This window comes from Xenopus tropicalis, chromosome 6 (assembly GCF_000004195.4).
Source record: "Xenopus tropicalis strain Nigerian chromosome 6, UCB_Xtro_10.0, whole genome shotgun sequence".
Taxonomy (NCBI): domain Eukaryota; kingdom Metazoa; phylum Chordata; class Amphibia; order Anura; family Pipidae; genus Xenopus; species Xenopus tropicalis.
Window position 1 is genome coordinate 53,597,146 of NC_030682.2, and position 15,406 is coordinate 53,612,551.

General features: G+C 36.6%; 1 protein-coding gene across 2 annotated transcripts in view; it reads right to left on the minus strand.

The window, feature by feature from the left end:
- ulk4 (unc-51 like kinase 4) overlaps positions 1-15,406 on the minus strand; it is a 227,143-nt gene that overhangs the window by 209,986 nt on the left and 1,751 nt on the right. For both annotated transcript variants that reach the window (XM_002940722.5, XM_018094985.2), the window contains 10 exons: positions 11,404-11,565; positions 10,143-10,242; positions 7,369-7,508; positions 5,446-5,608; positions 5,050-5,151; positions 3,876-3,953; positions 3,132-3,207; positions 1,367-1,456; positions 1,112-1,215; positions 767-836 (listed from right to left, as the gene is read on the minus strand). In XM_002940722.5, the coding sequence (XP_002940768.2) occupies positions 767-836; positions 1,112-1,215; positions 1,367-1,456; positions 3,132-3,207; positions 3,876-3,953; positions 5,050-5,151; positions 5,446-5,608; positions 7,369-7,508; positions 10,143-10,242; positions 11,404-11,541 (1,061 nt within the window). In that variant the 5' untranslated portion in view covers positions 11,542-11,565. The remainder of the gene's footprint in view (positions 1-766; positions 837-1,111; positions 1,216-1,366; positions 1,457-3,131; positions 3,208-3,875; positions 3,954-5,049; positions 5,152-5,445; positions 5,609-7,368; positions 7,509-10,142; positions 10,243-11,403; positions 11,566-15,406) is intronic.

Consider the following 15,406-nt stretch of genomic DNA (forward strand, 5'->3'; position numbering starts at 1 on the left):
AGGTCCAAACAGCCCCCAGCCAGCCCAATAAATAGTGACTGTCTATATGGTATCATACTGCAGCCCCTCTGGAATTTTTTAAGTGTTTTCAAGGACTATGAGCCACACACACACTAAAGTGCAAATTTTCTCCCTATCTAACTCAGTGAAAGTCAGATATGTTTTTGTGGTGACATTGCATATTTACATTGCATATTTAAGTCAAACTTATACCACTGGGAGTGTAATGTACCAATATTTTGCTGGAGTACATTTTCGGTGTATATTTACCAAAGCATTTCCCTGTATATCTGTAGTGAAGAAGAATTACTAGTGAATATGCACCATAAAGAAATAATGGATGTGGATGCAGGGTCGGATGCTCCCGCCCCAGGGGCCCTGCAGGTGCCCGCACCGCCACCCCCTCGTAGGGGCCCCCCTAACCCCCCTCGCAGGGCCCCCTACCCGACGCCATAAATTTAACGCGTATGGGGAGGAGCGGTCAGGCAGGGGGAGCGCAGAGAGCCGGGGATTTTTCCCGGTGTCCCAGTCCGACCCTGTGTGGATGTTAGCATGGAGGATATGAAGTAGGTAATAAGATGCAAGATTGTCTACTCTAACAGAGATCCTGATAAAACCATTTAAATTCTGAAGGACAAAATGTTAAATAAACAACAATTAAAATGCAGACCAATTAGAATATTACTGCCCACAGCATACAGTTCAATACCATTTAAGTTCTTTATTTTACAGTTTTCCTACAACTGAAAATGTTTTTAAATATTACCTCAGAAGAAAAATACTCTCATTTGATTCCTCATTCATTGCACTTTTAGGCCTTAAATCTGCTGGATTTTCTGAAATGGAAGCATGGAAAATAAAATGTGAAAAAAAAAGTCTGATAGTTCAAAGCAGAAGATGATATCTCAGCAGTTTTACAAATAAACCATAATATGACCCATTCAATGAAATAAGATAAATGGGAGCATTTTGCATTTTTAGGGGACAAATATCTGCAATTGGTATCAGAGACAGACTTATTGATTTGCTAGGGATTGCTGCTGATCAAGAAAACAATCTAATGATTTAATAGTATGACAGTAACAGTTATACAGCACATATAACTTCTCACCAATTTTAAATGATTTTTGGAGACTGCCAGATGTCCTTTCTGAAGCGATACTGATTTCTGACACTTCTATCGAATCACTTTTCAAAAAAGATTCATTCTTAACCCTGGCAAAGAATACATTTCATGTAAGTATGATTATAACTAAACAATGTATTACCTTATTTAAGCACTGTTATCTTGCTGAATGTACTATAAAAAACTAATACTTCATATTGACGTACAATAGAGCAAGTAGAGCAATGAAAGGGACCTTACCTTTGATTGGAGACATTTGGGCAAGCTGCGTCACTGTCACTGAACGCATCTCTCCAAAACGGATGCCGCAGTAATTCAGACCAAGTTATTCTGTAGGAGAATATTTATTATTATTAATAATAATAATCCTGAACAAATTCAATTGGTTCCTTGTACTAAACGCTATTAGATTATCAAAAAGGGCATTAAGATGGAAATGTGATGCCCCCCCCCCCAAAAAAAACCCAAATAGAATAAGAATCATTTTTCACTCCCCCCCACTTTACCCCATATCCAAACACATAGCTCATAGCACTGTTAGTAGACAGACTCGAGACCTTCCTCGCACACCCTAGCTCTCCAGAATTTAAAAGCTTGGTGCACAATGCTGGAGGAATCGGCACCCTCCCAAAAATTACAATAGTAATACAATCTTGAAAGATTTTTAAGGGCTTTCCCTGTTTGTAGCTCTGAGTGCCAGTGCTTTTTTACTATAACAGCACTGTTATCTCAGGCTGAAGGTCAGTTAGAGTGGGATTTGAGGAGAATGCCAATAAAGCATCTAGAAACACTACTCCTTAAAGGAGAAGGAAAGGCTAATAAAGAGTTAATCTCAAGCTGCAGGCATACCTTCAGTTGTCTCAATAGTGCCCTTAAGTCTCCCCATATTTCACCTGTTCAGAAGATCAGAAGCCAAACAGGAAGAAAAAACGCTGAGCTGTGTAAAGAAAGTTCCCATAATGCCTCACTCCTGCACAGACACCCAGACCAAGTGAACATGCTCAGGGTACATTTACTAATCCACGAATTCGAATCCACGAATTCGAATCCCGGATTGGAAACGAAAATTTTGCGTCTTTTTCGTCGCCGTCGAGTTTTTTTCGTATTCTGCAAAATTTTTTCGTCGCCGTCACGACTTTATCGTATTTTGCGCAACTTTTTTGTTGCCGTCGCAATTTTTTCGTATTGAGCAATTGTAAACGACGGAAAAACCAATCTGATTTTTTCGTGACGGCGACGAAAAAGTCGCGACAATTTGCGAAAAAGTCGTGGCGGCGACGAAAAAATCACAAAAATACTGATCAATATGGAAAAAACACATTCGGGCGCTTTTCGGATGTTCGTGAATTAGTAAATGTGCCCCTATGAGTCAACTTCCTGCTGATTGGCTCAGATCCACATTCCTAAGGGGGGGGTGAGTTCTTAGCATTCTTGAGGGAGGGGGGAGCAGGAGAGGGGAGAGAGCAGAAAGCTGTGTGTCTGTGACACAGGAATTACAGACACAAGAAATCTTTTTTCAGAGAACTCAGTGCAGCGTTTCTGTGAGTGCTTATGGCTGTATTTACATAGACCTTTCTGATAAAGCTTAAAGCCAAAGCATTATATATATATATATATATATATATATATATATATATATATATATATTTATTTTTTTTGTAATTATAGATACAAGTTTTTGACATCATAGTGGGACGAAAAAAGACAAAAAACACTTATTTGAAGGTTACAGAAAGGTTTTACTCTATGACACAATGGATGCACAGGAAATATGGTACTGAACTCTAAATGTATGCTGGCCTGGTGGCACCCTTAGTATTATTTATTGTAATTGTTCTTTAAAGTTGATTTTTAGGTTCACAGTATTTCCTGCAAAGGGAATCTCCTCAACAACTGTTAGCGCACACTTGTCACCCAAAAGGTAGTTGACCTTTGTCACAAACATAATTTAACCAAATAAGACACTCTTGCACCAGGCTCCAATAATGTCAACAACTTTACATACCGTTTTTGGGGATCCTTCTGAAGGAGGCTATTGAGCAATGCAAGGAAGTCTTCTGATGGTTTGGTGCCTGCTGGCCCTATAATTATAGCAAAGGTCAATTACAAATGTAGCTTTTGTTTAAAATTATGCGTCAGCCGCTATCCAGCTTAAGCAAAAGTTAGTTTTTTTCAAAAGCGCAGATATTTTTATATGTAATTTTGAAATTTTACATGATGCTAGCCATATTCTTCATTCCACAGGGTGCTACAGCCATGTGATTTGTGCTCTGATAAACTTCAGTCACACTTAACTGCTGTGCTGGAGTGTTGGAGTGATATCAATCCCCCCCTTTCCCTCTAAGCCAATCAGCAAAACAATATCAAGATAGCAGCTACCGGACACCTGTATTGCTAAAAGTGGTAGATATCAGAATAACAAAATCCAAATCTGTCCTGGGACTCCTCCAGTTACATGGGAGTAAGAGAAACAATAGGTTGTCTGAAAGCAGTTCTAATGTGTAGCACTGGCTCCTTCTGAAAGCTCAGAATCAGGCACAATGCACTGAGATGGCTGCCTACACACTAATATTACAGCTAAAAAAATACATTTGTTGGTTCACGAAAAAATGGTAGAATGGTAGAATGAAAATTTTTGCATTGTAATTTAGAAATGAACATCATGAAGTACATCATATAAATCATGACATAATCCCTTTAAGGGACAATTCAATAAGTTTGAAATAACCCCCTTGTGTATTTAGCTTACCTTGGGGTGGGCGGAAATCTTCACTTATGATCTTTTCAATTAATTCAGAAAAGCTTTCGGAGAAGAAAGGAGGTTGGCCTGTAAGGACAGATTTTTCTTGAAGGTATTTTAACATAATACATGCATATAAAACAGATTTGGAACAGACAAATGAGTTACAATGTAATCTTAACCTTCACCATTGTATTTATTCAATAAAAAATATAAAAAGTTAAAAAGGTTCCGTCACACAAAAACTGATTTTGCATAATGTAAGTGGAGTTAGTTGTGCCCTAGGTCTTTTTATTGTCTGGCTTATAATATTGTTTTAGACGTCAGAGCCTGTAGTGTAAAGAATAAACAGCCAACAGATACCGCTTTAAATAGGAATTGCTTTTTCAAATAACTTTAAAAACAATGAAAATGCTTAATTAATGTATATTGGATAGTTAATTATAATTACATTTTATTTCATTGGGCTTTTGGGGCCACTTGACTGAAGATACCAATTCTAGTCTGATCTTAAAATGTGCCATTTTACACTAGAGAGAAAAAGAACCTATCTGTAGTACAGATTCCAGACAACTGTGTATGACATATGCCATTATATAAAACCTTACATTGTGTTTGTGTCCTAAATACATGCAGATATTCTCTTTTGTTACTCCTAAAAGTATCAGTTTATTTTTAATTTATATAATAACATTGCTGTTGTATTATTGATACAGGTATAGGACATGTTATCCAGAATGCTCAGGACCAAGGGTATTCCGGATAAGGGGTCTTTCCATAATTTGGATCTCCATAATTTAAATCTACTAAGAAATCAATAAAACATTAATTAAACCCAATAAGTAAGGATTAATTATAACTTAGTTGGGATCAAATACAAAGCACTGTTTTATTTTTACAGAGAAAAAGGAAATCAATCTTAAAAATCTGAATTATTTGATTAAAATGGAGTCTATGGGAGACAGGCTTTCCGTAATTCGGAGCTTTCTGGATTTTGGGTTTCTGGATCCCATGCGCAGCTAATATCATGATTTTTCTCCAGTAAAGCTAAGCTGCTTTTTTTGGGTGGATCACCCCCCTCAAATTAAATGTCTCTTGATTTCTCGGTTGATTTGTTTAATAAAACATTAAAAAAAAGACAGCATAGACATAATAATTAAATGAACACAAAAAAGACACTAACCTGAAAACATTTCATACAAAATACAGCCCAGGGACCAGATATCACTAGCAATAGAAAAGTCTGCTCCTTTTATCACTTCTGGTGCAGCATAAACAGGAGAACCTGCAATAAATGTTTCATATATTACTATGACCTTTCTGATAGCAATAATGAATGCCAGTCAGGGTACCATTTGCAAAATAAGTGTTAAACAAGTGGCATCAAAACTTTCTTTTTTTGATAATTTTCCTTGTGACAGAGGACTCTAAATACATAAATTACAGAAAAATAAATTATTGTACTGCTGTACATTTTGGTATTTTATCAATACTTGATATATGTGCCCCTTTTCAAGGGGGAATATAAAAAAACATAAAAGCACAAGACAATATGATGTTCTTCAGTCTACTACAATACCTTTTTTTCTGTTTCTTTGTTTCTTTCGAGGTGTAGATTCTCCAATCTCTGTGGGGCTCTCTTCTAACCCAATCATAGCGAAAAATTCTTCAAGATTTTCCCCTTCTGCCTTTGACAAACTGAAGTTTGTCAGCTTTAAGGTACCAGGCCCATCAAGAAGAATCTATGGAATCACAGGAAAAATATAAAAAATAAAATGGATATATTTTAGTAGGTGAGGCATATATTATCAGAATTAATTACAGTGCATTCAAATGCTCTCTACTGCACTGACACTAACCAACTCTCTCCAACCATCAACACTTGTCACTGCTGAGCGAGTTAGAGAAGGCAGCAGAGGTATGTGCCTAGGGTCCTAGCTCTCTCCACAATTGTGCCCTCTTCTGCCTACCCCTAGTACCGGACCTGAATCTTCAAGTGCAATATAGAATGGGGCAATAATCATACATTAGGATGATGATAATTATAATTTCACCAAAAACTTACCTGCTCCACTGAAATGCATAAAATCAGCGCCCAAAGAAACACAAGGTGCAAGTCAGGAGGTGGAACATGGCATAGCCATAACAGGGGTTGGGGCCAGGATTTTAACAGTCACAGTCAAGCTGCTTTTTGGATCACTTTAGATCTGGGTTGGCATCTATGCTTGGAGCAGGGTTAAGTTACCCAAAGACTGCACTCTTCTGTAAAATAATTCAGCATGCAGGGTAGTGTAATATGGGGTCATGAGTGACCTTATATAGTTACTTCACAAAAGTTAACTTTTAATACAATATGGCTTTTACTTAATCTTTTAATTGGTCTTCATGTTTTAGTTTTTAATTATTTGCCTTCCAAGCATTATTTCTTTCTATTAGTTATCTTTCTATTTAGGCTCTTTCCTGTGCATTTTCCAGTCTGTCATACATATCACTTTATTGGTTGATGTGACCTAGCATGTATGCGTGCCCTTGGTTTATGCATGTGCATCGTTAATCATATGATCCCAAGGGGCGGCCATTAGTACAAAGATAAAGCAGGGTTTTACATATGAGCTGTTTTATCAGATATATTTTTATAGAGACCTGCATTTTCCAGGGGTATAGTTTTCCTTTATTAGTTATAAAAAGGTCAGTTTATCAATAGATTCTGCCACAAGGTGGAGCATGCAGCATACTTGAAGAGCTGTGAAAACTGCTTAAAATCCCTAAAAAATATCAGTGTTGTCTCAAGACATTATGAAAACAATCCTCACAGTATTCTACAATATCTTGAAGCAGAATGCCTCTAAATCAGACCTAAGCACTAGCTACTAAATCTTTTAGTGTGGAATAGTTCTATGATGATTACATTTTATGTTTAAATTCTATTTATGCTGAACATAGTGCCCATTTTAAACCAAATTCATTTTGGCAAGATAAGACTACATATCTTACTGGCAATGTCAGCTGTGAAAGGAACATAAATGCCTATTTTGGGATTTCTGAACAATCCTAGCCTGATAACGCTAAAGGTACAGCATTCTCCTTCCAAACAGAAAGCAGCTGCAGTTATAGTAGGATGTTTTGGAAATCATGAAACCACTTCAGACGACCACGGCAATGAAAACGATGGTCTCAAGCAATTGAGAGCTCCGTGACTGATGCAGGAACACAATGAATATTTTTGATAATTCTATTAACATGCGCAATATATTTGAAGACAAAGGTGTAGGTCCCACAAGAAAATACATTTTACTTATAATAACAAAAACATTCACAGCTCTCACTCACAGACATAACTGCTAGTAAGCAAGCAGAGAAAGTTATGTGCACACAATAATTTATTCACTTGTTTAAAAAACGGCAAACGAAAACCTCTAAATATCTAAAAAAGATGAAACCCAGGTTGCAATTTTCCAGTTCTTGTTAATGTATCTATTTAGAAAATTATAACTATGTGTACCTTTCGAGGGGTAAGATCACAAAAGAGAATTCCAAGTTTGTGTATATAGTTCAGTCCAGAAACTATACCAATAGCAAAATCTCTCACAGTTTCTTCTGGCAGGTGGTCATCTTGAGCAATAACTGTTTCTAAGGAACCTCCTACAAAAAAATGTATTTCAAATTGAATGCCAAAGCAGAATAGCAAAAATGGTTTATTTTGAGTTTTCATATTTTTTAACTATTTCACATTGTATCATTACATATGTCTTATTCATTCTTTTCCAGACTTGCTTACGTATACCAATGTGATTTAAATAGTCTAGACCTACTGTTCAACTGTATTGTTGGTTTTAATAACAAATTGTTGGTATAAAGAACATGCGTAAATCTTAGAGCAAATGAAGATATTTAGACAATAAAAAGGTACAAGAATTTGTGGGCTTTGAGGTTTGGGGTGGCGTGGGATAAGCTATATGAGTGAGGAAGGAGAGGGGTTGTGAATGTTATCCATTTATACAGATTGTTCATTATTCATTCCACTATTGTATACTTTCTGCATAGGAAGGCCTTCAGAGTGGAATTTGGAGTTAAAAGGAAAGTTCACCTATAAAACATTTTTTCAGATAAGTTGTTTTTAAATAATTCACCAGAAATAACTTTGTTTTATAACATTTTTAAATTGGCCTAATTTAATATATTAGTTCAGTGATCCCCAACTAGTAGCTCATGCGCTTCATGTTGCTTGCCAACCCCTTGCATGTTGCTCCCATTTGCCTCAAAGCAGGTGTCTGTTTTTGAATTTCTGGTTAGGAGGCAAGCTTTGATTGCATAAAAACCCAGTGTAATGCAAAACAGAGCCTTTTGTGGGCTGCCAGTCCACATAGGGGCTATCAAATAGCTCTTATTTACACCCAGGGAACTTTTTCATGCTCGTGTTGCTTCACTTTTTTAATGTGGTTCATGGGTATAAAAGGTTGGGGATCCCTGCATTAGTTGATATTATTCTTATGTTTGGCCCAGCTCAGCCTAATCTCTGGGTTTTATTTAATATCAAATATTATAATTGATACAATGGATGCTAACATTCTACACATGCTGCTGAGAGATTTAGCAACTATTGTAAGCAAATTGTAACAGTTCAGAGTCTTAATCTGGATTACTCAGCAAACAGAATGAGGAACAGCAAAGTTTACATTTCAATTTATAGAAAAATAAAAAAAATAATAGAAAATAGAAAATTAAAAAAAATAATAGAAAGCAAATGTAAAAAGTTGTTATTTCTGGAGTACTACATGAAAACAACTGAACTGAAAAATATGTTTGTTATAATTTAAACGAAAACCGGAAAAGATTCTGGATTGAAAACCTATACCCTTGGCTTTTTTCAGCAGCACTGTTACTCTGCATTTTCTTCTGACCTACATTCTGTTACTATAGCGAAAATCATCTAATCGGTACTTGATACTAGAATTAAAAACGTGCACATTATTTGTTCTGCAAGCAACTGTTTACTATACAATGCTGAAGTTTTTGCCTGCTCATGTGTCTAATTCGCTCTTCTGTTATATGCACTGTATGCCATAAATAAAGATTTGCTTCACAGAACTGAGCAGAACTTGCCTTTTACAGCCCCCCAGTTACTCATCTATTTTAATGTCTTCATTCATTCTGTTCATGATCTTTTTCTTTCCTGATCACTTCATCTACTTGCTTTTACAGAAACCTGTCTATATCCATGAGACACTCCTTTTGAAGCTAGCTGCTTTATTTATGGCACCTTTCCTTTATCTATACTCCACATACAGAATGGATCTCTGATCAGGACATGCCACTTCTTTCTCAGAAACATTGGAAAAATACATCCATTCCTTTGTCCCTCTACTTCGTAAATGGTCAAATGGCAAATAGTATAAGTATAAAATTCTTATTGTGTCTGTCAGACCCAGGTATCCTTTCTGCTGCAGAGGCAAAAGACAGTATCAAGCCAGCTTGGCCACTCCAAGAAGATAAACTGGATAATGCAATAGGGCCAGGGATAGCAAGACATATAAACCAGATTGCTGGACACCTGAAAGCATGGTAAACCAAATGCTGATATTATAAAAACGAAGGTAGCATAAACTGATTAAACACTCATTGGGTTACTGTTTCAGAATTTATTTCCACTATATATTTTGAAGTGTGGCATTTTTTCTAATCGGTGAAAGAAAATCAAGCAGAAGGGGGTGTAAAAATCATTAAAAATCCAGGCACTATATTTAAACATCTGATCATATTTTCTTGTGCTTGTTCACCTTTACAAAAACTTTTAGTATGATGAAGAGAATGTTATTCCGATACAATTTCCAATTGGTCTTACTTTTTTTATTATTTGCAATTTTTGAATTGTTCAGCTTTTTGTTCAACAGCTCTCCAGTTTGAAATGTCAGATGCTATCTGGTTGCTAGGGTCCAATTTAACCTAGCAACCAGGCAGTGATTTGAAAGAGAGACAGGAATATGAACAGATATGAATAAAAAGATAAGTAATAAAAAAGTAACAATAACAATAAAATTGTAGCCTCAGAATAGTTTTTTGACTGCCGCGGTTAGTGACCCTCATTTGAAAGGTGAAAAGATTTAGAAGGAGGAAAATTATACAAAAAAAAATGAAGACCAAATGAAAAGTTGCTAAGAATAGGTAATTCTATAGCATACTAAAAGTTAACCTTAAGGTGAACCACCCATTTAAATCTAATTTCTTCAAAGAATAATAAGGGAAACAATGTTACAATGAAGCAGATTGATTTCCCACCTGTGCACAGCTCCACAATAAGCCACTCATGGTTACTGGTCTCATACCATTCATGATATGTCACCACATTCTTATGTCTAATGTTGTGTGTCAGACGTACCTGAAAATAAATACATTACAGAAATGCAGCATAAATACCTTTAGCTACCAGTTGACTTATAAAAGTATAGGCTATTATTATCAATAAATAGGCTAAAAAATTCCCAGGTAGGGATTAATGTGGGCAAAAAAATATATTTAGACTTTTTATAATAACTTCAGAAGTGTAACTGTTATTAACCTAAATGCAATGCAGTTTTTTTCCATGACATACAGGTATCGGACCCCTTATCCGGAAACCCATTATCCAGAAAGTTCCGAATTACAGAAAGCCCATCTGCCATAGACTTCATTTTAATATAATAATTTACATTTTTAAAAATGATTTCCTTTTTCTCTCTAATAATAAATAATAGTAGCTTTTACTTGATTCCAAATAATATATAATTAATCCTTATTGGAGGCAAAACAATCTATTGGGTTTATTTAATGTTTAAATAATTTTATTTTTAAGGTAGGAGATCTGAATTATGTAAAGACTCCTTATTCAGAAAACCTCAGGTCCAGAGAATTCTGGATAATGGGTCCCATACCTGTAGTAGCATTTTAGGCTGTAGAGACTGATGCAATACTAAACTAGACAGCTTCCTTATAATGTATATTAAAGGAACAGTAACACCAAAAAATGAAAGAGCTTTAAAGTAATAAAAATATAATGCACTGTTGCCCTGCACTGGTAAAACTGGTGTGTTTGCTACAGTAACACTACTATAATTTATATAATAAGCTGCTGTGTAGCCACGGGGGCAGCCATTCAAGCTGGAAAAAAGGAGAAAAGGCACAGGTTACATAGCAGATAATAGATAAGCTCTGTAGAGTACAATAGTGTTTTATCTGTTATCTGCTGTGTGCCTGTGCCTTTTCTCCTTTGAATGGCTGCCCCCATGGCTACATAGCAGCTTATTTATATAAATTATAGTAGACTTTCTGAAGTAGACACACAACTTTTACCAGTGCAGGGCAGCAGCACATTATATTTTAGTTACTTTTATACACTTTCATTTTTTGGTGTTACTGTTCCTTTAAAGCATCTTTATCTCACCTCTTTCATAGCTAAGCTGCAATTTAAATTTGGGAAGTAGCCACATCTGAATGTTTGCATGTATGTATGCATGCATGCATGTAAGTAATGCTACAAATTGTGCTAGCCTGACAAACCTACCCAGTTTGTAATTTCAGGTCTTTTACTTTTATCAACCCGAAGTATAGCGACAAAGTTAATAGTGCCTTTTCTTCTGCCCTTGTAAACAACAGACTTGCTTCCTTTCCCAACTTCTTCATACAAGATGTAATTTTCCATCTTTCAAATATTACAGGTCAGTACCTGGAAAATAATATAAGCAAGAAAAAAAGTTGCAAATATTAAAATAAAATTAAACATTAAACTAACATATTCTGTTTGTGATGGTAAAACAATAAAAATTGTCAAATTAAAAAAAAAAAAAAACTAACATATTCTAACAAGTTGGTAGTATTTTCACTTATTTACCTTTTAGGAACTAATGATTTTGCTTTTAGTTGTTAAATGGTGACCATACTTTGTAGAAGTTTTAATTTTTACTGCTTTAAGTTAAGTTGGGATGGTCAATACAAAAAAACAAGTAGAAGGAAAAATGTTGACAATTTGTAAGGGACCCCCAGTTAACTTGAATACTGGGCCAGTGTCCCTATAGTTCAAATTTGTTCATCTTGGCAGCTCTCCTAAGCCAATCCTGAAATAAAATGCAAAGCAAATGAGCTAAGTGCATGGCAGTTCTGCACTTTACATTGAGGTGCAATATGAGCAAAAAACATTGAGCTTTGGACAAGTTTTTTTTATAATTTTCCCCACTTTAATAAATGAGCCCTAGAACCATGTCCAGTAACCTGTACAAACCAGATATTGTCTTTAAAATAGATCTTTTTTTTTTTTATAAATCTTTTTTTTAAGCACATTCCTTCTATATTTAGAGTAGTATAATGCACTGGCATATTCTTGTTTTCACAATATGTCTCATTTAATGTAGCATTATGAGTGTACGTTGTCCCATATACAGCATGTTTATTCAGTTTTGTCTTCCTTTTCTGGTACCACTGCTATCCAGCTGCTTGCTCTTTTAGCACAGCGTGAATTCATTAACTTCTGATGCTTTGCTTCACCCTGCTGCCCAGGGCAAGGAGCATCTGCACTGCCTTAAGCACGTCCAGTGATTATGCGATTCCCTGAGCTGCATGGAGGACTGGCCAGTGACCTGGGGTGACACGAGTCTAGGCAGGGAAAGTAACATGAAACAGTTCGTAATATAGAAGGCTATGGCATAAAGATTGTTTTGTTCAAGTTTCTTCTTTAAAACATGGCTGCCTTCATGGCAGCTGGAGAGACCTAAACAGTTCTAGATGAAGTCAGGCCTATGGCGCACAATGCATATACAACTTACTAATATAAATTTTCCTAATAAACAGCTTTAAAAGCTTTCTCCATTTTCTTAAGATAGCAGCTGTCATTTTAAGTAGCTTCCTGCCTGCAGTCTAGCCGTTATAGCTCAGATCACACATTCCTACGGGAGGGGGGTGGAAGTTTTTAGCATTCTTGTGGGAGGAGGAGCAGGAGAGGGGAGAAAGGAGAGAACTGCACAGACTCTGGCCATGGGAATTAAAGGAAAAGTAACACTAAAAATTTTCAAGTAAAAAATCTATTCTACCCTGCCCCAATAATTGCCCTATCCTGCAAACCATTTATTAATTTGAATGCTTTATTAGAAAATACCTGTTAAATTTTGGCTGCCGGTCATTTGAAAAAAGGTGATACGGCGATGCAGAGGAAGCATTCACTATGCAACGATCGACTGATCGATCCTAGCCTTCCTTATGTATAGGAAGGAGTCAGGCTAGGCTCGATCAATCGATCGCTGCATAGCGGATGCTTCCCCTGCATCGCCGTATCGCCTTTTTTCAAATGACCGGAAGCCAAGTTTTATTGGGGCAGGGTAGAATAGATTTTTTACTTAAAAATTTTTAGTGTTACTTTTCCTTTAAGCATGTTTTTGAGAGAGGAAGTAAGACACTGGAACATTGTGTTTACAAAAAAAGAGACAAGAAATGCTGTGTTTCTTTTGATAGAGGACTAGTATTTACATTTCCTTCTCCTTTAACAACTATATAGTTTCCAAGAAAAAAAGTAAATCTATATATCATAATGGCTTACACATATATTTGAGACATATTACTTTACTGAGAACTATAGCAAAAAGAAAAGCTGTGCTCACCACTAAACAATTTCAATACTTTAGGCAGAGGTGCAATTAGGTGCAATATAACCACAAAATGAATACAAAGGCCCTTCCCCTGCTAAAGTTCTTATCGTGGCTTCCTATTAAACAAAGAATATCTTACAAACTCCTTCTCTTAACCTTCAAAGCCCTCCATTCCTCTGCTCCTCACTACATCTCTTCCCTTGTGTCTCCGTATGTTCCTGGCCGACTCCTTCGTTCCTCGCAGAGCAACCGTTTGGTTGCGCCCCCAACTACTACTGCTGTTTCCCGCCTTAAACCTTTCTGCCTTGCTGCCCCTTACATTTGGAATGCCCTCCCTGATTTCCTCCAAAGAGAATCCTCCCCCAGTCTTTTTAAAACTAAACTTAAAGACTACCTTTTGGAGCACTCACCCAGCACCTGATCTGGGAATCAGCACTTATATTGTAGTATCACCCACTGTGACCTACAGCACTTATACTGCATTTGCCTATTTGTGTCTGTAAGTTACCCTCCCATATAGATTGTGAGCTCTAAGGGACAGGGACCTCCATCCTCTTGTGTCTTTGACTCTTAACTTATTGCAACTGTATTTATCTTGTATCCATCTGTATTTATTGTTGTACTTTGTATTTATCTATTATTATCTTAATAATCCCCTGTTTGTATTAATGTATTCTTCTGTACAGCGCTGCGTACATAAGTAGTGCTTTATAAATAAAGATATACATACACACATACAAGAGATCTTCTGCACTTTGCACTGGTTGGAAAGGGGGTGCAGGGCCCACCAGGTCTACACCCAAGGGGCCCCTTATTGGGGTGCAATAAGGGTGTGACCACAAAATGCACAAGGACAAATGCAAGAACTCCTCTGCACTCACCCATATGTATGTAATAAGGACATTTTGTGCATAAAGCTACTAAAGGAATGTCCGCCCCTGAATACTAAACAAAGACTGTTTGTCCAAGTCTTGCTGCATTCCACCTGCATTCAGCAGTTACATGCACCTGTGTTAGAAAACCTTCTGCTCTTCCCTGCAGGAACGCAGGAAAATAACGCTTGTAAGAATGAGTCCTAAGAGCTGTATGTTTGATGTGCATAAACTTCTTTATGGAGTTTTTAACAACACTTTGGCTAGGCCATTATTCAATTACTAAACTTTTCTTGTTATTGGCTCATTCTGATGTAGATTTTCTTCTGGGATTACACATAATCGTCTAGCTGAATGTAACAGTTTACTTAAGCACAGCCTGACATTTTCCTTTAGTATCCCCTGATATATAAAGCAGCTGGTCCAAAATTATACAACCTTCCAGCAAATCTTTCAGCTCAGATGCAAATCCACTTGTGCATTGCAGGTTACTGTATTATGTTACAGCAAGATATAATTCAGTAACACAGAAAATGTACTCCTTCTTAAGCCAGTGGTGCTGCAAGAAAATATTTAATCAATCACTAAAGGCCCATACCCTGATTAACTGGTGAGATACCCCTCTTTTGGGTAAACTTTCATATGCATCTAACTAAGTAGACTGACAATGTTATACTGTACATATTACTTTAAGGGGGCGATTCATTAAAACACGAGTTCGAATCCCGAACGGTAAAAATTCGGATTGGATACGATAATTTCTGAAGATCGTGACTTTTTCGTATCTTGCGCAAATTTTTCAGTGCCGTCACAACTTTTTCATATTGAACAATTGTAAACGGCGGAAAAACCTTTCCGACTTTGATCCTTCTGTGCATGATTTTGGAAGCCTCCCATAGGACTCAATGGCACTCTGCAGCTCCAACCTGGCCCAAGGAAAGTCACGATACCGAAGCTTGAATGAATCCGTAACTTTTGTACTCGGCGCAACAATACGAATTTGGCAACGAAAAATTTGCGCAAGATACGAAAAAGTCGCAATGCCAATGAAATTGTCGCA